Here is a 20598-nt window from a genome sequence, read left to right as displayed (position 1 = left end):
CCTAAAGAGCAGCTGCAGTGTCTTATGCAGCCCAGCAGGAGGATGGGGAGAACATTCCTGCAACCTTGAAATCCACTTCCTGCCAACCCACCCTTAGGACATGCTGTGGGAAGCTGCTGCTTTCTAGAAAATGTAAGTGCAAGAGAAATTAAACAATGTTTGCCCATTCTCCTTGTGATACAATCCATCCCCACTACAACACTGTCCTTTCTGATAGTGGTAGAAGAGACTGGATGTCAGTCAGAGAAGGTGGGCTGAAAGGGACCTCCAGAGGTCATCTAGTCCAACCCCCTGCTTGAGGCAAGATCAACCCTATCAAAACTATTCCATGCAACCATAATCTAAACTCTACATAAAACTATCTTGAACCTTGACAGTACATAGACCTAACACCCTAACCTGCCACAGGTAAAACAAGGGAACCATGGCAGTCAATGTCCTGCTTCTATAAAATGTTGTCAATATGTGCTCAAGAGGTCCTGAGTAGAAGACCAGCCTTCTGCTACAGGAGAAGGCAAAAACTCCCACAATCCATACCAATCTGACCACAGGGTAAAATTCCTTTCTGACTCCAAATATGGCAATCAGTCTGACCCTGAGCCAAGGGGCAAGGCCCTCTAGCCAGGAACCTCCAGCTTTGCTCTTAGCAGAAGAATGGGCACATCTAGTTGAAGTACCCAGCCTTAGCTACAGCCAATACAAAATGGCTCTGGGGAAACAGCAGGAGCAACCAGCAAATCCCAGAAGCATGGAATACCCATGGTAGAAAACAGGCATAGATACACCTAGATCAGTGATTTTCAACCTGTGGTCTGCAGACCCCTGGGGATCTGCAGACTGTCTAAGGGGTCTGTAAAAGATGACTATGATCTATCAAAAGTATGCAAATACCCATACTTAAAATTCAAAATGGTCTGCACCTCCATTTGAAATTTTTAAAGGGGTCCACACCTCCATTTGAAACTTTTTAGGCATCCACAAATGAAAAAGATGTTGAAAACCACTGGCCTAGTGGATGTCCAACCTCTTCTTGAACACCTCCAGTGACAGAGTCCACAGCTGCCTTAGGCAGTGTATTCCACTGCCTCACTATTCTCACAGTAAAGAAGTTTTTCCAGATAGCCAATCTAAACTTACTTCACCCATATTCTCTCCTTGAAGCCAAAAGGACAGGTCAAAAGTAGCCTTTCCCAGCACAATGTAGACAAAGTTTACAAGCACTTTAATAGACTCAGAGGATTGGTTAGCAGGGTGCTAGGAGCTAAGAACTTAGATACGTTGAGGGTCCAGGATGGTTGGACATTCCTCAAGGAAACCATTCTTTGGACTCAGAGTGAACCAATCCCATGGCAGAGGAAAGGGGGCAAGGGGGCCAGGAAGCCCCTTTGGCTAACCAGGGGCATCTAAGATACCTTAAGGGCATGTGGAAGCAGGGGGTAGCTAGCAAAGAGGAGTATACTTCTTTGGCCCGCACCTGCAGGGAGTCGGTCAGGAAGGCCAAGGCAACTAGAACTCAGGCTAGCATCAGGGATTAAGGACAATAAAAAGTCTTTCTTTAGGTATGTTGGGAAGCAAAAAGAGGGTGCAGGGTAGCATAGGACCCATACAGAATGGGAAGGGGGCTTAATGACGGACAGCAGGGACAAGGCAGAACTCTTCACTGAGTTTTTTACCTCTGTCTTCTTAAATGGGAATCTAGATGAACCCTCAACATACATCACGGACACCAACAAAGGGAACATCAGCCAACCAATGGTCAGTGCCAACATGGTAAAAAGACACTTGGAGGGACTGGATGTATTCAAATCACTGGGACCAGAGGGACTCCACCCACAGGTAATGAAGGAATTAGCAGGGGTCATAGCTGATCCACTGGCAAGGATATATGAGCGCTCATGGTGCTCAGGTCAGGTTCCAGAGGATTGGAAGAGGGGTAACATTGTCCCAATCTTTAAGAAGGGGAGGAAGGAGGACCCGGGGAACTATAGACCAGTCAGCCTTACCTCTATATCTGGGAAAGTCCTAGAAAAAATTATCAAGGAGCACATCTGTGGGAGCCCGCTGTCTAATGTGATGTGGAGAGGTAACCAACATGGGTTTTTAGCAGGCAGGTCCTCCCTGACTAACCTAGTTTCCTTTTATGACAAGGCCACCAATTGCTTAGATGCAGGAGTCAAGGTGGTGAATCTATCTGGACTTCAAGAAGGCCTTTGACAAAGTATTCCTTACCACCCTTATAAATAAACTGAGGGGATTTGCCAAGCATGATTACATGGTAGACTGGGTAGCAAATTGGCTCAAGGGCCGCACTCAGAAGGTGGTGGTAGACAGGTCAGTGTCAACCTGGAAATGTGGGCAGAGGAGTCCCTCAGGGTTCAGTTCTGGGACCCGTGCTGTTCAACATCTTCATCAGTGATTTGGATGAGGGGGTGGGAAGCACCCTGTCCAAATTCACAGACAGCACAAAATTATGGGTTGCAGCTAACACCCTGTAGAGGAGGAAACAGATCCAGGCCAACCTAGACAGGTTGGGGAAGTGGGCAGAGAGCAACAGGCTGCAATTCGATGACAATTCCAAGGTGCTGCATCTAGCGGGGAAGAACTACCATCATACCTACAGGCTGGGGGGCGACCTTCTCAGCTCCACTGAGGCAAAAAAAGATCTTGGAGTCACTGTTGACTCCAGGACAAACATGAGTTGCCAATGGGATGAAGCAGTTGACAGAGCCAATTGCACCTTGTCGTATATCCACAGGTGCTTCACAAACAGGTCCAGGGAAGTGATTCTCCCTCTCTATGCAGCACTGGTCAGACTGCAGCTGGAATACTGTGTCCAGTTCTGGATGCCACAGTTCAAGCAGGATGTGGACAACCTGGAGAAGGTCCAAAGAAGAGCCACTCACCTGATTAGAGGCCTGCAGGGAAGGCCCTATGAGGAAAAGCTAAGACTTTAACCTCTTCAGCCTCTCCAAGGGAAGGCTGAGAGGGGACCTTGTGGCAGTGTACAAATTCATAAGGGGAGAGCAACATGAAGTAGGCGACAATCTGTTCACCAGGGCATCCCCTGGAACGACAAGGAATAATGGCCATAAGCTCCTAGAGAGAAGGTTTAGGCTGGACATTAGGAAAAAGTTCTTCATGGTCAAGGTTGCCAGACTCTAGAATGGGCTCCCAAGGGCGGTGCTGCTCGCCCCATCCATCCCTGGAGGTCTTCAAGAAAAGACTGGATAGGCATCTGGCTGGGATCACATTACCCCAGGGTTGGTGACTTTTTTCTTGCCTACCAGGGGTAGGAGGTCGGACTAGATGGCCCACTGAGGACCATTCCGACTCTATGAATCTATAAGCACTTTACTTTTTCACCGGATGGATAACAAGCATACTCCTCTTTACTGACATTAACTTTTTTCAGCAGTCAGAATCTTTCTATCTTTAGATGCAAATATTCCCTGATTAAATGAAATAATATTTAACAGAACACCCAGAGAATCCTCAACACTCCACCTCTCCCTTAGATCTGTCTGCAAGATGGCATAACAGGATCAATTTATTTAGAGGTGCACCAATACAAAGAAAATTGACTGCATCAGAAATCGGCCTGATGTAGCTAATAAATGGCCTGTGCATGTGCACAACCACAGCATGCAGGCAGAAAGGAGCACAGCCTGGCAGCTTGGAGAGCTGTGTCTAGCTGGTAAGTCTGGTCTGGTGGAAGAGGAGTGGGGAGGAGAGGTGTGTAAGAGGGAAGATCAAGGTCCCCACGGTGAGGGAGGGAGTGGGACTGGGGCACGCGCTGCCCAGCCAGGGTAGGGCAGGGTGTGGGACGGAGCCGAGGCTCATCCGGGAGGCACAGCTCCCACTGCTGTGTGCACAATGGGAGGGCATGGGGGAGGATGGGGACACATGTGCCCCCCAGATCTGCACAGAGCAGGGTGCAGGCTCTTCCCAACAGGGGCTGGGCCAGGCTGTGCTGAGGGCAAGGTGGGCAGCAGCAGCACTGGGAGGGGAGTTGGGGGGCTACAGCAAATTTTGGGGTGGCTGCAGCCCCCCCATAATCTCCCTTCCAGTGCTGCTACGGTCTGCCCCAAGCGCAGCCCGACCCAGCCCCCACCGGGAAGAGCCCAGCACAGCCCTGGCCCCAGCCTGCAGCTGCAGGCTGCCTCGCACCATGCACATCTGGGAGGCACACGCCGTGCCCCCCCAGAGTGCATGCAGCAGCAAGAGCCACACCCCTCCACTTTCCCATCCTACACCCTGCCCCAGCAGAGCCTGCCCCTGCCCTACTCCCTCCCTCACCACAGGGGGTTTGATCTGCCCTCCCATGTCCCTTCCCCTTCCACCACAGCAAACTTACCAGCCAGACACTGCTCTTCAGGTTGCCAGTCTGTGTATAGCAAATCGGATCGGTATCAGCCAATATGCCTCCTTAAAAACTGGCTATCAATATTGGCCCCAAAAATCTCTATTGGTGCACCCCTATATTTATTGAAACCCAAATTCTTCACAGGGTTAGGTTCCTTCCTCATTTCCATGAAGGGGATAGTTTATGAACCAGCCAGGGGCACACAGCTGTTGCAGGTTTGGTGTGGCTTTTGTTTCAAAGACTGCCACTTGTACAATCAGCTGTATGAGATCACTGATGAGCTCCAGCTGATTAGAGAAGCAGCACCTTTAGAATAAAACCCTCAGCAACCAGCTGAGCAGTTCATCCTTAATTTGGCAACCTGCTGCTAACTAAACAGGTCATGAACCTGTAGTGGCCAACCTTTTGGCAGACATGCCTCTCTGAGTGCCTCTCTAATCCCCACCTCCAGAAGCCTACCCAATAGATTTTGCATCCTGGGGCATCAGAATGGAGGTAGGGGTGGCTAGAGCCTGGGATAGGATGCTGCTGTGAAAGGAGGTGTTAGGTCACCTCCAAGAATAACCAGGTTCACCCTGCCTTGCTTTGCAACCACTATGGTTTTCTACAGGAAGCAAGGATCCAAAGCCCTTAATTTGGCAGTAGTGCAGCCAGTGATGGATTAAACTTGGCTCTTAGCAATAACATCTGACACCTCTTTCCACAGCAGCATCCTGCCCCCACACTCCAGGAGGTTGGAGCTCCCCTGCTTCCATTCTGGTGCCTCCCTTTACTAAGCACCTGGGGCTCAGGTGATTCATAGATTCATAGAAGTAGGGTCGGAAGGGACCTTGTAGATCATCAAGTCCGACCCCCTACCCTGGGCAGGAGAAAACCGAGCTCAAATGACCCCAGCCAGGTAGACGTCAAGCCTCCTCTTAAAGACCCCCAGGGTAGGAGACATCACTACTTCCCTTCGCAGTTGGTTCCAGATCCTCGCCGCCCTGACTGTGAAGTAGTGCCTTTGGATGTCTAGTCTAAACTTACTCTCTAACAACTTATGGCCGTTACTCCTCATTACTCTGGGAGGCACTCGGGGGAAAAAAGTCTCTCCCAATTCCCGCTGGTCCCCCCTAGTAATTTTATAGACAGCCAGCAGGTCCCCACTCAGCCTTCTCTTGTGAAGGCTGAACAGGTTAAGGTCCTGTAGCCTCTCCTTGTACGGTCTGCCCTGCTGTCCCCAGATCATGGGTGTGGCCCTCCTTTGGACCCTCTCGATGCTGTCCACATCCCTCCTGAAGTGGGGCGCCCAGAACTGAACACAGTACTCCAACTGCGGCCTGACCAGTGTCACATAGAGGGGGAGGATCACCTCCTTGGCCCTGCTTGAGATACATCTGTGGATGCATGACAAGGTAAGGTTAGCCCTACTGACCGTGACCTCGCATTGTCAGTCCATGTTCATCTTGGAGTCAATAATGACTCCAAGATCTCTTTCTGCCACCGTGCTCTTGAGAAGGGAGTTTCCCAGCTTACAAGTGTGCTGCTGGTTCCTACTGCCTAAGTGCAGTACCCTGCACTTGTCAGTATTGAAACCCATCCTATTTTTGTTAGCCCACCCCTGGTGCCACATACAGAAGCCATCCATGCAACTTGTGACGTACGGGGTAGGTTAGCTACCCCTGATCCAGGTTCTACACCAGCCATGTATTATGATTTTAGTTTCAGAAACCAAGGTCTAGAAATACCAAGCAGCACATTAAAGATCAAACCAGTTTCAGTCTGGAACGTACTCCAAAAATCTTTTACCTCCTATCCCTCGATCTAACCATTACTAGGGACCTACCTAAGTCATGGAGAAACAAAGGGTTTTTTGCAGCCCACCCACGGCGTGCACAGCCATTTTTGCAGGCATTTCACAGCAGCCCTGCCCTCCATGCTGATTGACCAAGGCCCTGGAGGCCCAACCCCTCATCGCTGATTAGCAGAGAGGGCTGCCCTTCATGCAGCCCCACCCCTTGGCATTGATTGGCAGAGAAGCCCTGGCAGGGGAGGAGGGACAAGGGGTGGCTACCATCTTGACTGCTTCACCAGCCAGTGCCTTCCTGCCCGGCTGGCTACAAGGGCAGGCAACAGCAGCTGCGAGGACCGCTGCCTCCCACAGAAGAGCCAGCATTTTATTTTTAGTAATTTTGTTTTGGATGGGGGGTGTGATTCTGTGGGAAATTGTGGCAAACACCATTTTTGTGGCAAACGCGATCACAGAAACCACCGTTTTTCATGGTTTCTGTGAAAATCACAAAAGCACAATTTAAGTAGGTCCCTAACCATTACACCATTTTGCTTGATCAGGCTTTCAAAGGAAAGTCAGATTAAAGCAGAAGTTCCTGCTGGAGGCTTAGAAAGGCAGAAAGGTTTCACGCCAGACCCAAAGCTATAAGGATAGCCAGGAGAGGTTTAGCATTTCATTCTACCTCTATTAAACAAAAAGGTTTCCAAACTAAAATTAAATAAAAGCATAACCTCCAGGAGCCCTTAAGAACAGTTTCTGAATGCCTGTGATCACAAATGCCTCTGCTTTGCTGCTGTATGCTTCACTTTTATCAACCTTTCACCCTAAACAGCAAGTTTTTGGAATGTGTTGAACCCATAGTCTCAGAGGCAGAAAATGAATGACTCCCATTCATTATTTATAAATAGAACAGCACCATCTGAAAATAAGAGATGAATCTAGCCACTGCCATGAGAAATAATCCACAGATATCAAGGAATACTAGACACAACAGAAAACTAGAGGAATTTGTTTAATATTTCAACATGCTTTGGAAATAAAGCCCTGGTGTTAACATACAAACTCTTAATCTCTACAGTCAACTGTTGATTAGGTTACAAATGAAAGGTTTTGAGGGTCAAGGCAGTTCCTTAGCTGGCAAACATCAGTACTGCAAAAGCCATCATACTGTCTCGTCCAGTTTATGACTCTTGCTGCTTAATAATACATTCAAAGAACAGGAGGATCAGGGAAGATGTGCGTTGGGCAGCAGTCCCAGTTACAAAACTGGAATGGAAATGGAAGTCACAGATAAGGACAGAAACGTGATGCTTGTTTTGAGAGTCTGGTCAGGTCCTGAACAACAAAACCAGTAAAGATTCTGGTGCTGAAAGAAACTAGTGGGAGCCCTGAAGTACAGCAACAGCTGTTGTATGGCAGAATTGAGATATACTGGTTGAATGGTGTGAAGGAAATGTATAGTGTCCACTACTACACGGCTGTCCAACCAGCAGCCCACAAGCCCCCTGCCACACAGCAGAGAAAGGTCCAGGAGGGAGCTGCAGGGCTATCGCCCATAGCCCATGAACTACTACACACTGGCACTCTGTATAGTCACCCAGCCACACTGAAGTTGGACAGCCCTGTTCTATGTAATGCCAGCTTGTAGAATCAAGTCTATCACTCTTTCACTTCTGTCAGGTGTAAAAACATCTAAACACTTAGTTGTAATTTTTAATAGAGAAATGCTCTCACCAGGAAGCTAGTACCCTACAGAAGCAATGGAACAAACTCTACATCATCTATGGCAGTGGTTCCCAAACTGTGGTACACATACCACCAGTGGTACACAGACAACCTAAAAGCAGTACGTGGAGGACCAGGGGGAAGCCCCACCTAAAGCACACCAAGAGCCCAGCAGCAGCCTGCTGCACACACCCAGGACCACAGCACCGTATGTTGAGCAGCACCCAGTAGGTAATTGTGTTGGGTGGAAGGGGAGAGAGGAAGATCAAGGCCTCCACAGTGAGGGAGGTAGGGGGGGCAGAGGCAGGGGTGAATGGGCCTCCGGAGCAGGTGGTGTGATAGTCAGAGCCCCAGCAGCTCATCCAGAGGTGTGGGAGGCTCCTCACCATTGTGCACACCCCAGGGGAGACTTTTGGGGCACATACCCCTCTGGATCTGTGCACAGGGCAGAGGCAGACTGCTGCTGCAAACTGGGCTCTGCACCACACTGCCACTGGCCCAGGAGTCTCGTGTAATGCTATGTGCCAGCTGCTGGTGCCAGTGGCAGCAGGCACATGGCATCCTGTGTGGCTCTAGAGGCAGCAGTTGCATGGTGCAGAACACAGCAGCCCACTGCTCCCCAGGGGCTTTCTCCCCTTGAGCCAGCTCACCCCATCCCCGCAGCAGGGCCAACACAAAGGCAGCCTGGGCCTTTCCAGGGATGTGGGGGGGCTCCCCCCACTGGGCACATCCTGGGGTGGCCAAGTGCCTCTGCCTGCCAGGTGGTGGCAGCAAATGGCAGGCCTGTGCCCCCTGGATACAAGTGGAGTTGGGCTCTGCACCACACTACTGCTGCCTCTGGACCTGTGGGGGACACCATGTGCATACCACATGCTAGCTAAGTACCTCTCCCCATGCAACGACAGCAGGCAGATGGCATCCCGCGCAGGTCTGGAGGCAGCACTACATGGTGCAGAACCCACCACTCAGCCTACCGCTCCCCGTACACAGATCCAGGGGGCACATACCACCCCCACATGCCTGCCCCGGGGTCACCCTGTCAGGGGAGCACCCCCGTGTCCCTGGAAAGGCCCAAGCTGCCTTTGTGCTGACCCTGCCGCAGGAACAGGGCCAGCCAGCCCGAGGGGAACAAACCCCCGGGAAGCAGTGGGCTGCCACCGTGCTCTGCACGGCACTACCACTGCCTCCAGAGTCGCGTGGGACACCATGTGCCTGCCACTACCAGGCGGGAAGGGGATGAAGTGCAGCCAGTGCGTGGTCCAACCATGGCATCATGCAAGGCCCCTGGGCAAGCAGCAGTGTGGTGCAGAGCCCAGTTTACAGCAGGCCACCACTTCTGCCCCACACACAGACCTGGGGGCATGTGCCCCCATGCCTGCCCTAAGTTGCACACAATGGTGGGGAGCCACAACTCCCCCAGTGCCCTTGGACGAGCCACCCGCTGCTTAACCTCATGATCTGCCCCGGTCCCAAGGTCCCATTCACCGTGGCTCCTGCCCCTGCTCCACTTCCTCCCTTACTGTGTGGGCCTTGATCTGCCCCTCTCCCCGCAACACTCCCCCTTCACAGACTTGCCTACTGGGCACTGTGTGTGGCTGTGTGCATGTCTGTCTGCTTGTGTGTCTGTCACTCTCAAACCACGGCCCCCCCCAGCCCTGCTGCTGTCCATTACTCCTGACCCACAGTACCCTGCATCCTGCCAGGGTGTGCAAGGACCCCTTCCCTCCCCAGGCTCCAAACCCCCACATACCTTCTCACTAAAGACATCCCCAAAAGCATTTCTAGACAGTTGAATTTAGTCTTTTTTTTCCAACTTACAACTGTTTTATATGGATACAGTAACTGATAAAACAACGCTTTATGATTACTAAAGGTTTTGATGTTGTTTTAATACATAGTCTGTTACCTATGTGTATGAAAAAGTTGCTGGTGGTATTTAAGGCTGTATCATTTTAAATTTATGGTACTCAGTCTGTCAGAGTTTGGGAACCGCTGATGTATGGAATACAATCCATAACTGATGCAAAGCAAATTACAGGCACTCAGAGCAGAGTTTAGAATGCATTCTTCAAAGCTACAGACAGAAATGACCAAGGCATTAAACGAAGGTAAGTTAAACTGCCAGCGTTTTTTATTCTATACATTAAATTAAACCAAAAAGAAAAACTAACCACAGGTTTCTGCAAGATCTGAGGTTAGAAGACATCAATAGTTTGGGATCATGTCATGTTAAGAATGAGAGAAGTTTGAATGAGTCATCATCACCACTTAGAGTATGCTCTTCATTTGTAAGCAATGGGGTAAATCTGTTAGCTTTTCATTGCGTTACTGTCAATATTATTTAAATTCATGAAAATTTGTAGTGTGGGACAGTTGTATGTGACCCGCAAGCCTTGAATGGGCGCTGTATTTAATACGGGTTTTGTTTTGTGGTTTGTTTTTTTTAATCTGCTAAGGCTTGCAATGGTAATCAGAGTCCATCCATGGGGGAAGAAATCCCTTAGGAGCACTTTGAAGATTTAAAAGTTGTATTATCGTTAGGAAAAACATGGGGGAAAAGGGTGGTTCACAGTGAATAGTAAACCTAGCACATCTTGCTTCTCAGAAATGGAAACAAAGTAGCTGTGGGTTCCCAGAGAGCAGTTTAAGGAACAACATAGGACCAGGCATCAGACCTGAATATCGGATGTACAGAATAAAAGAGTCTTCTTTACACCTCAAATTAGCTATACTCCACACAAGCCAAATATCAGCAAACAAATTTTACGTTAGCTCTGAGGAAATGCAGCCATCAAACAATATTTTATATCTGCAATATACAGCATTTTTATTTCACCAGTAGCTGACAGTAGTTTTTTGGCTATATCTGTTAAATGTGAAGATATAATAAGGGACTGAGTGGACACACTATATAGATAAATGGAACTATACAGCTGTACATGTTCAAAGTATACTGATATTATGGCAGCAAGTAAAAAGAAGCTGATATGGTTGGTAACGTTAATAAATCCTACTTTATATATAAGGAGTTTACACATATTGTGGTATACAATTAATGCTGAAAAACAAGACACATCTGTAATAAATAAAATGATACATAAAGTTGTCCACATCATCATTTACTACTTTTATTAAATTTAAAATTTATGTGTTAGAAAAACAAATGTTTTTGACGTTCTCTGGGTAGTCTAAATTCAAGACGGTAACCAACAACCATCAGTAACAGATATCAGTATTATGTGATCTGATGCCGTATACATCCTATATGCACTTTCACACACATACATTGTTAGCTTGACTATATCAATCATTTAGGTTAAATGAACTGAAAATTAAGAATCACGATATGAATATTTCCAAAGAATGCTAGAAGTTAGAGACAGAAAAAAAACCTCATGGATCTTCCAGTCTCTTTCTCTGCCAATTCAAGCTAACTTATTACTGTATGTGGCTCTGCCCAGCCTAGGCTTCTCTGCTGTGAAGTGACAAAGTTACCACCACACTAGAGACCTCTTGAAATGTTCCACTATCTAATGCATCTATCTGTTAGGATTGCCCCCAAACATACACACTTTGCACTAGCTGCCACTGCCATTTTTTGGGCATTTTCCTGTTACAAATGAGTCATCTTGTCACTGGAGAGGTAGCCTGCCATGTTAGACTGAAGTTAGGAAGAAGGTGGGGCAGGGTTCTACCTTAAGACCAGCTCCTTCAGAGGCATAAGCTTTCACAGGCCACTGCCTACTTGGTCAGATGCTAGCATCTACTTCATCATAGCATCTGAAGTAGGCTGTTGCCTATGAAAGTTCATGCTTTTCTGAACCAACGTAAAGTCAATGGTTTTCAACCTTTTTAGACTCTTCAGACTCCTAGCACCCCTTGAAAAAAATAGACCAAAAATCTAAACAGCTACAAAAAAAAACAAATAAAGACCAAAGCAGGACAGAATGCTTTTGACATTATGGATTCTTATTTGAAACCTCTGGATTTATCTTGTGAAATCACACATCAGTATTAGCATACCTAACTCTGCTCATATTGCATGGCACTCTTAAAAGGATCTCATGAACCCTTGGTTAAGAATCACTACTGTAAGGTACCACCTTGTCCTATGTTTTGACTAGGTCAGAAGATTAAAATTCATTCATGTAAATATTTCCCAATAATTAACATTATTATAAACTTCCTGGAACTAGTGACCAAAGACAGGTAAAGAGACAGTTCATGGCTGTGCCAGCATGGGAAATTCAGGTAAGAAGTGGGGGGTGAGGCAGGGGAGGACCATAGAGATTGCACCAGTCCTCAGGGCACAGCCAGCTCCTGCTGAGCCTCACAGTCTTGCCATGCAGCCAGGAGCCCGTGGGCAGGTGGGAAAGTGGCAGCAGAGCCAGATGGGAGTGGAAGTGAGCAGCATGCGGGAATGTGGGGCCTGTGCCGGTGTCTTGGGGCCAACAGGAGCAGGGCCCAGAGCGGGGCAGTAGGAGCACAGGGAGTGGGCTGGCAGGGGTCTGTGGAGCCGGGCTGGTCTGCACCAGCAGGGAGAGATGGGAGTTGACCCAGCTTCATGGAGGCCCTGCCAGCTGGGACCCTGCACTCCTGCCGCCCTGCTCTGGGCCCCGCCAACGCTGGCCCTGGGACACTGGCACAAGCCCTGCACTCCCACCCGGCTGCCACTGGCTCCCATGTGCCTCCTCACTGCCAGCCCCCATGGTACAGTTGGGGACCAGCACACAGCCCCGACCCCACACTCACCCATTCAAGCTGAGCAGCAGCGGCAGGGATGGCAGCCACTGGGCAGCACAGAGGCAGCAGTGAAGCAGCCATACCAGTGCCCAATACGGCACAGGCTCCGGGCAGGCAGCCGCAGAAACACTGCCCAGCAGCTGTGACCAGGGAGCCGCTTTCCTCCACGCCAAGAAGCAGTTTCTGCCCAGCTGCTGCTGCCGCAGCTCAGCCCCAGTGGGCAAGCCCAAAGCCGGCACAGGGCCCAGGCTAGCAACAGCAGCAGGGGAAAAGCGCCCTGTGCTGCAGCCACTCAGAACCCATGCAGGGCTGCCTGTGCCTGCTCTCTGTTGCCACTGGAGGGAGTGCCGGCGGCGGGGGCACTTTTCCCCCCCCCCGGCACTGGCCACCATCCCTGCCACTGCTGCTCAGCTTGGATGGGCGAGTGCAGGGCGCACAGGCTCAGGGCTGTGCCCTGCTCCCTGCCTGTACCGCAGGGCTGGGGGTAAGCAGGCATGCAGGAGCTCCAGCGGGGCCTAGAGCATGGTGGCAGGAGTGCCGGCTCCTGGCTGGCAGGGGTTCTATGGAGCTGGGTCAGCTCTCCCCTCTGCAGCCCAGCCCAGGCCACAGACCCCTGTCAGCCCATGCCCCACACACACACCACCCTGCTCTGGGCCCTGCTGGTACTGGCCCCGGGACATTGGTGCAGGCCCCACGCTCCCGCTCGCTTCTACTTCCTCCCTGCTGCTTTCCCCATTTTCCTGCCCCCCGCACCAGCCAGCCACTCTACCCTACATGGCTCCCATACCCACATCCATACCCATCCCCACAAACCCCTATATGCAATCACTTCTGCAAATACAGCACAAACACACAAATCAGGACAAAAAAATATTATTTTTTAAATTAAAATATAGTAATATGGGTGTTTGGTTAAAGTATGTAATGTGTTTTATTTTCCCCTAAGATGGCAAACCCTCTTCGCCAAAGAAGCACTTCCAGGTGTAAGGGGAGGGACTTCCTGTGGCAAAGGTCAGAGGTTAGGGGGCGGGACATCCAGTCCCAAGAGATGGTGGCGGGGGGGGGGGGGGGGGGGCACCTGTCAAGGGGCAGGGCTACCCATGTGGCCCTTGACAGCTTGCCAGAACTCGGTAAGCGGCCCTCTGCCCAAAATAATTGCCCACCCCTGAGCTAGGGGCTGACAATCTATGGTCAATGGACTGGATCCAGCCCACAAAGGTCCAATTTGGTTGGGGTGGGGGAAAAGGGCTGCCATTTTATACAGGCCTCATTAAAGCAGTGATTTAAAGCCTCCTGCGCTATGCCCCCAGTGCCAATTTTCCCATTTCCCATTGGAATATACCATGGGCTGTGGTGGCATCCAGTAAGAGAAGGGAAGAGAAGAGAGCAGGGAAGGGATTGGAAGCAGGGGAACTAGCAGCCTGCAGCAGCAGCCAGATCACAAACATCCAGCCCGCCAATGCAATCTGCATTAGGCTTTTTATTTATGGGTGTATGAGTAATGTAAAAATATCTAACTTAAGTATACTTTTACTAAAGAACATAGAAATTGATTTTACTGATATACACAACTATGTCCCAGACAATCTTATTTGATTAAGAATAAGATCTCTGCGTAAGAACTTTGGCGCTACTGGTGAGATTTATGAAGAATATTCTAGTGATAATGATAAAAAACATAATGCTAGAAATCCAAACTTAATCTACACATATGCACGTAACTCCGCTCCACTTGCCCCTGAAGAAATTCTAAAAGACATAAGGACACTAGTTACACAAAATAACTCATCAGAATTAGTCATTTCAGTGATTATGCACAGCAGAGTGGATATGGGCGCTCACAACCCGACTCACTCACCATTCTCATCGAGTAAGTCTTCCTCATCATCCCCATCATTTTCCTCCTCCTCCATTGCTTCCTCTTCATCTTCCTCCTCCTCCTCTTCCATATCCTCCTGCTCCAAGTCCGGGTCCAGGTCCGGATCACTCCCTGAGATTGACTCGTCTGACATGGTTCCCAGTGGTGCTCCTTGTGCATTACCTGCTCATTTTCTTTTGTAAGGCAGCCCTGCAGGAGTAGGAGGGGGAAACAATTTAAAAAATAAAAACATTCAAGAAAATTTAGTCATCCAAAGTTACAGATACAAAAAACAGCCAAGGAAGAACATTACAAGTTTGTGTAACTACAGCTACTATTTATCATGGACATGGAAATTCTTGAGAGAGAGACATTATGATGGGCGAAATCATTAAAGATCAGGTGATAGAAAACAATGCGCCAACTGATATATTTACAGATTTCACACACATTTCATGCCAGAGCATGAAAAATGCAGTCAATATTTAAAGATTAAGCAAACAAAGCCAGCAAGCAAACAAGGCCCTTGTGAAAGATTTCAGAATTACTAGGACATAACCCACCCATCAAAATGCAAACCCCACGTACTGTTTATTGTTTTGTATTTAACTGTAATATGTGGTTATGCAACTTTGCTTATTATTTATTTTGGAAAAAAAGAAACCTCATATTTTTCCTGCTTGTGTTAAACATTCTTCCCCTTGCTGGCTTTATTCAACCTCCTCATAACCCAGATTGTGAGCATAGTGACAGCACTCTCTCATCTACACTCTTTCCTTTTTTAATTTTTCCCTTTCCTCCATTGTATTCTTTACCGCTTCCCATGGATTCTCTCTATCATGCTTCCATTTCCTATCTTATCCCACCAATTTCATTCCCTCTCACAAATAAACCCAAAACATACTTAGCCATATAAAGTTTGAGATTCACCTGGACCCCAAATTCCCAGAGAAGTAAAAATCTTACTCTCAAGGGCAAATATTAAAGATTGGTTACTCCAGCTTGTGTCCCTGATCTACAATTTTTTCACTTGTGCTTGCAAAAAAAAAAATCAAATACACAAAACATAAATTAGCTCTTATTTTTCAAAAAAGGAGGTTCCTAACAGGCCAGGAAGAAAATCATTCACAATAAAGACACAAACTAAACTTATCAGCAAAGTATCATGAACATGGAGGCTTGCTGCTCTGGAAACACCACCAGTGACTCAATTAATGTTTAACAATTTATCACTTAACCCAACACTTCTTTCTTGGTATTCTCAGAATGTCCAGGTCATGTCAATGTTTGCATTATAAATATCTACTAAGAACAGAATTGCAGGCTCCTGGCAGACAGTTTAATGGCACAATGGGATCTGATCCCCAATACCAGAATTGCACCTCATGCCATGCCATATGTGCATGGCAGGACATGTGACTTTGAATACCAGGGATCAGATCCTCATGTCCTGCCAGCACAGGGCACCCTTTCAATTCCCATGAGACAGAACAGCAAAGCTACTCCAGGCAGGACTGCATGGAATTTCTTAACATCTATGCAAACTTTTTAAGAGGGGAAATTTTCCTTTTCTGTTATATGCCAACAATTTCTAGAAGTTAAGCAAACCCCAGCACCCTTTAATAAGAAGAGTGGTTGAAAGAAAATACAAATCATAACTACTAAATGTATGGAATATTCCCAGCTGAAGTCAGACACTGAAAAACTGGGCTAGGCAAGACAAGAACAATGAGAGTATGTCTGCAAGGCAGGTGAGTATGTCTGCAAGAGAACACAAGAAAATGAAAGCAAGGGAAGAGGATAACTTAAAGGATGGTTACTGGGATTTCATTACTAGGTTCCACGTTCAACTGTGACCTTTGGAAGAAGCAAGCAGAAGTTCCCACTGTTAAGAAGCTATTTAGCAGGCTATCCAAAACAAGCCAGTTGTCTCAGTCCAGGAGCTGATGCACAAAACCAAAATATGAACTGACTTCAAATGGACAAGGGTGAACTGAATCTACTGAGTGGTGACCTTATGTCTCCCAACTCATTGCTATTTGCACCATGTTCTAGATCACAAATAAGGTAAAACTGACTGTAGGAACTACTGAAAGAGGAAAGTGTTCAAATGCAAAAGTCAGAGCATAAGCCAGCTTATAAGAAAAGTTTTTCCTGACAAGTGCAGTGCTAAATTCTGATGTTTATTTCAAAACAGTAGCTTATTTTCAACTCTAAAACTGCTAAATCATACCCTTCCAACTGAAATGCAGTTCTAAAAAACACACTTTTTATTCAAATAGGCAAGTTGTTTCAAACCTGTAATTGTGAAGCTACTGGTATTTCCTGTATAATTCACAGGAAGATGAGTGCTGCTCCCTCACTGGGAGTGTTTGGATTTCAGTGGGGTTGGTTTTATTTACATATTATCAAAAGTGAGATAGGTACTTTACCAAGTACAGCTTCTTGCCGGAAACACACCCCACCCACCCACCCAAATGGGGGAAGGAGCAGGAAAAAATGCTAATGTCACTAGGTATGAAATACACTCATTCAGAATAAGAGGTAAAATATGCTTGTCTCTGCACTGGCATTTTGCTGCATGTCATCTGTTATGTTTCAACATGTTACATAACTAGAAAAAAAATTAAAGTGGTTAAATAAAAAGGAGTGGGTCTTCTGTTTGTTGCCTTTCCATAAATAAAACATAAACCCTAAAAGCCATCAGCTGTCACACAAAGTACCTCATCAAGATTATACAGTCAAAGCTTTATTTTGATGCATAGCTTATTAAGGTAGTTTGTAATTAGTAAATATGAACATTTAAAAAACAAACCCCTTGACAAGATAATTTAGTAGTCTAAGTATTATAAACCAATGCTTTCTAAAAGCTTAATTAAGCCTTCCAGGACCTCAGTGTAGTAAGAATAGTAAACTCTTCCATGTACGTTGTCGTGTAGCCGTCTCTCCTGCCTCCTGCCCCCCGCCCCCTCCCAGATCCTGGCAGCTCCCTTAAGAGTTTTCAGATCGCCCAAGCTCTGCTTCTCTAGAGGGTTCCCAGCTTGCCTGGTAAAACAGATACACAATGTGAACACTGCACAACAGGCAGGTAGGAATTGCACAGACATGAGCATGCCCTTGTTTCTCACACAGCTCTGACCCAGTTCAGGGCCTTCTACCAAGGGGAATTACATAATGTAACCAGATTGCATCTGCCTCTATTGTTTTATGGCTGAGTTATTCCAACCTGCCCCCATCTCTCACTCGCACACACATATTTAATCACTGTAGGCAGGGCACTTTGCAAGAGATAAACAGATTACCTTCAAGTGATCAAAGTTACCATTCATCTGGACTTTCCAGCTGTCCCACATTAAATCAACTTGTGATCCTCCTAGCCCTAGAATGGAAGAGACAGAGGCAGAGGTGGTATCCTGAGCTATACATAGTGGGGAGGAGAATAATCAGCACCACATGAGGTAAACAGAGTCCCCCCCCACCCTAACAACAGAATTACAAGAAAAAGTGTGTGAAGTCTGCTCAAACTTCAAGAAATTGAGCTGCAGAGGTGGTCTATTCAATGAAGAAACCCTGAAAAATTCCATTTTTACACAGAAATGGGAGAGGAGCTGTCATGTTTTACCACTGTGAATGAAGTTAAAGACTGCAATCAGCTGAACATCAACTAAGCATCTAAGACGGCCTCTCTCCAGATCATGATGGCCTGTCCTCCAAGGCGTATAAAAATCATTTTGTGGATTTTTTTTCCTCAAGGAAAAGTGTTTTAGATTGTGATATCTGTGAGGTAGTGATTGCATCTTATTCCACACTGGTACAACAGGAGTCCCAACATAAAAATAAACTAAGTACTGTTTTTTGTTTGACGACAAGGGCTTTTCTGTGATTTTAAATTTACAGAGAATTAACAACACAACCATGGCTATTTTCAAGCTTTTCAGTTTGCTCTCCAAGGGTAGCCACATTTTTTTAAATAGCAATTTTTACATAAATTACTTGTCCCCAGGAGCTGGGCTACTAAGTGAAACACCCAAATACAACAAGAGTTCAAAATACCACATGCTGTGCACGACATCTCTCTAAAATTCTCATTGTGGGAGACACCTACATGTCGCATAGGCCCAAACTTCACTTCTTTAAATATGCAATTGAATAGAGGAAGGTCACAGCCTAGACTGTGAAATAAAGCCTGATTTTCCGTAAAATGCTTGGAGTAGTTTACCCCAGAGGCAAGTGGGACACCATTGCACAGGGGATAGGCAAAGTACCAAGAGTTTAGTGAAAAATATCCCAAATGTGTAAGCCATGGATCTGTGCTTCAAAGGGGCTTTCCGTGCCTTACCAAACAAGCAATTGGAGGGAGAGGGCAGGGAAGGGGAATGTTCCACATCCACCTGTGCATCTACTAACCAAATACCTGCAAAGCAGAAAAACTTGACCCTGCAGCCCCAAGGTAACTGCAATGGGAGAGGACTCCATTTTCTCCTTCAAGCCAAGCCCAGTGTTTATGGCTGGTAGCAGATTTGTCTCTTAAAGCCTGTTTTGTAACAAAGCCTTAATTAAGCTTTGTCATTGTAATCTCTGGCTATAAACAGTGTCAACAACCCTTGGAAATCCTGGAGCCCAAAACATTACAAGTTACCACTGCAGGCTAGACAGAAAATAGTGTGTGATGAGCTTTGGAGCAAAAACATTCATAAAAATCAGTGGTTCTCAAACACTGTATGGGTCACATACCATAAATTTGCTTAACTCTTGTATCTCCCTAGGATTCTCCCTTCTAGATTATAGGAAAAGAAGGTAACACTATGTCAACTACCTCCACACTGTAACCTCTCCAGCACCTTAAAAGATACAGTCAAGTTGTTCTTCATTCCTTCTTCTTCCTTTTCCTCCACTTCTATTTCCCCCTTCCTTTGACCTGCTTTCTCATTACTTCCTCCGGAAGTTTGTTACATACCCCAGTTTAAGAAACACTGGTATGGACAGACAATTAGAGGAAAGCAGGTATTCTGAGGTCAACTGCAGAAATTGGCTTCATTTTTTCACCTTGATCTGAGCCCACAAGAGGCCGAGAAGCTCGGCTATTATAGCAAAGAGGGTATGGGATGACGTTTTTGGACAAGGGGATTCCTTTTGTGTTTTCCCAGATCACTGGGAGTATCTGAAAGTGGCAGGAAGCTTTGTCTTGCAAATTTGTAACACATCTTGCACAGTCTTGGCACTTCATAAATAACACACAGCACACAAGTGTTAAAACACACAGATGGATCATAAGAGAAGTCATTAGTTAAATTTACAAGAAGGGGGGAAAGTATTGATATCATTTGTATAATTTAAGTGATAAGGAGATTAATATTTTGCTCCTGAATTTAAAATCCAATAAAAAGGAAAATAAAATGCCGATAGTAATGACTTTGCTTAGTTTAATTCTAACAATTTAAACATATTGATGTCTTCACTTTAACATAAAAGTCTGAAAAAACAATTTGTGAGGGCAAGCATTTGCTTTAAAAAGTCCCAAGCAGGTTATCAAACAATATTTATGAAGCAGTAACCTGCATGTTAATAGGAGCAAATATATTAGCTCAAGTTCTTTGGCTCAAACACATCAAGGAAATTTAGACAAGTGTTTTTTAAGAAAAGATACCATTATTTAACTAACTTTACTTAAATCTCCTATCTCCACTGGACTCGGCTTGCTGTCTCAGTACGCTATGACCCCAACACAACAGCTCTTCAGTAGGGGCTTGTAGATCAGTGGCAGTCCACAGAATACCTGTTGGTCTGTAGAGATGGCCAACACCCTCCTTATTTCGGCTGTTTAATCACAACAGAAGCAAATATAAACAACCCTGATTTTCTACCAGTTAATTGATGTCCTGCTACAGGAGTGTGTTTTACAGAAGAATGGGACAGAAGTGGTCTGCATAATTACAAACAGGAGGAGTGTACACAACAGTATAGTGTGGTCTGGGCCCCATGTACTTAAGGGACCACCTTCTTCCTTATGCCCTATGATGATCCTTGAAGTCAGGCGAGAGCAACCTCCTTCAAGTATATCGTCAATGTGCCAAGACTGCTTGGCAAAATAAGCTGCAGGTCATTCCTGGCAGTCACTCCCCCTTGACACTGGCCAGA

At 46.7% G+C, this 20598-nt stretch overlaps 1 protein-coding gene across 3 annotated transcripts in view; it reads right to left on the bottom strand.

Moving 5' to 3' along the window:
- Window positions 1-20598, bottom strand: part of RAD54L2 (RAD54 like 2) — a 100387-nt gene that overhangs the window by 52222 nt on the left and 27567 nt on the right. For 2 of the 3 annotated variants that reach the window (XM_059715403.1, XM_059715402.1), the window contains one exon: window positions 14461-14670. In XM_059715403.1, the coding sequence (XP_059571386.1) occupies window positions 14461-14614 (154 nt within the window). In that variant the 5' untranslated portion in view covers window positions 14615-14670. Of the gene's footprint in view, window positions 1-14460; window positions 14671-17762; window positions 17840-20598 lie in introns of all 3 variants that reach the window. The other variant, XM_059715404.1, reaches the window with a different exon arrangement.

Source organism: Alligator mississippiensis, chromosome 12 (assembly GCF_030867095.1).
Source record: "Alligator mississippiensis isolate rAllMis1 chromosome 12, rAllMis1, whole genome shotgun sequence".
In the NCBI taxonomy this organism is placed as follows: Eukaryota; Metazoa; Chordata; order Crocodylia; family Alligatoridae; genus Alligator; species Alligator mississippiensis.
This window is presented reverse-complemented; position numbering and strand designations above follow the sequence as displayed.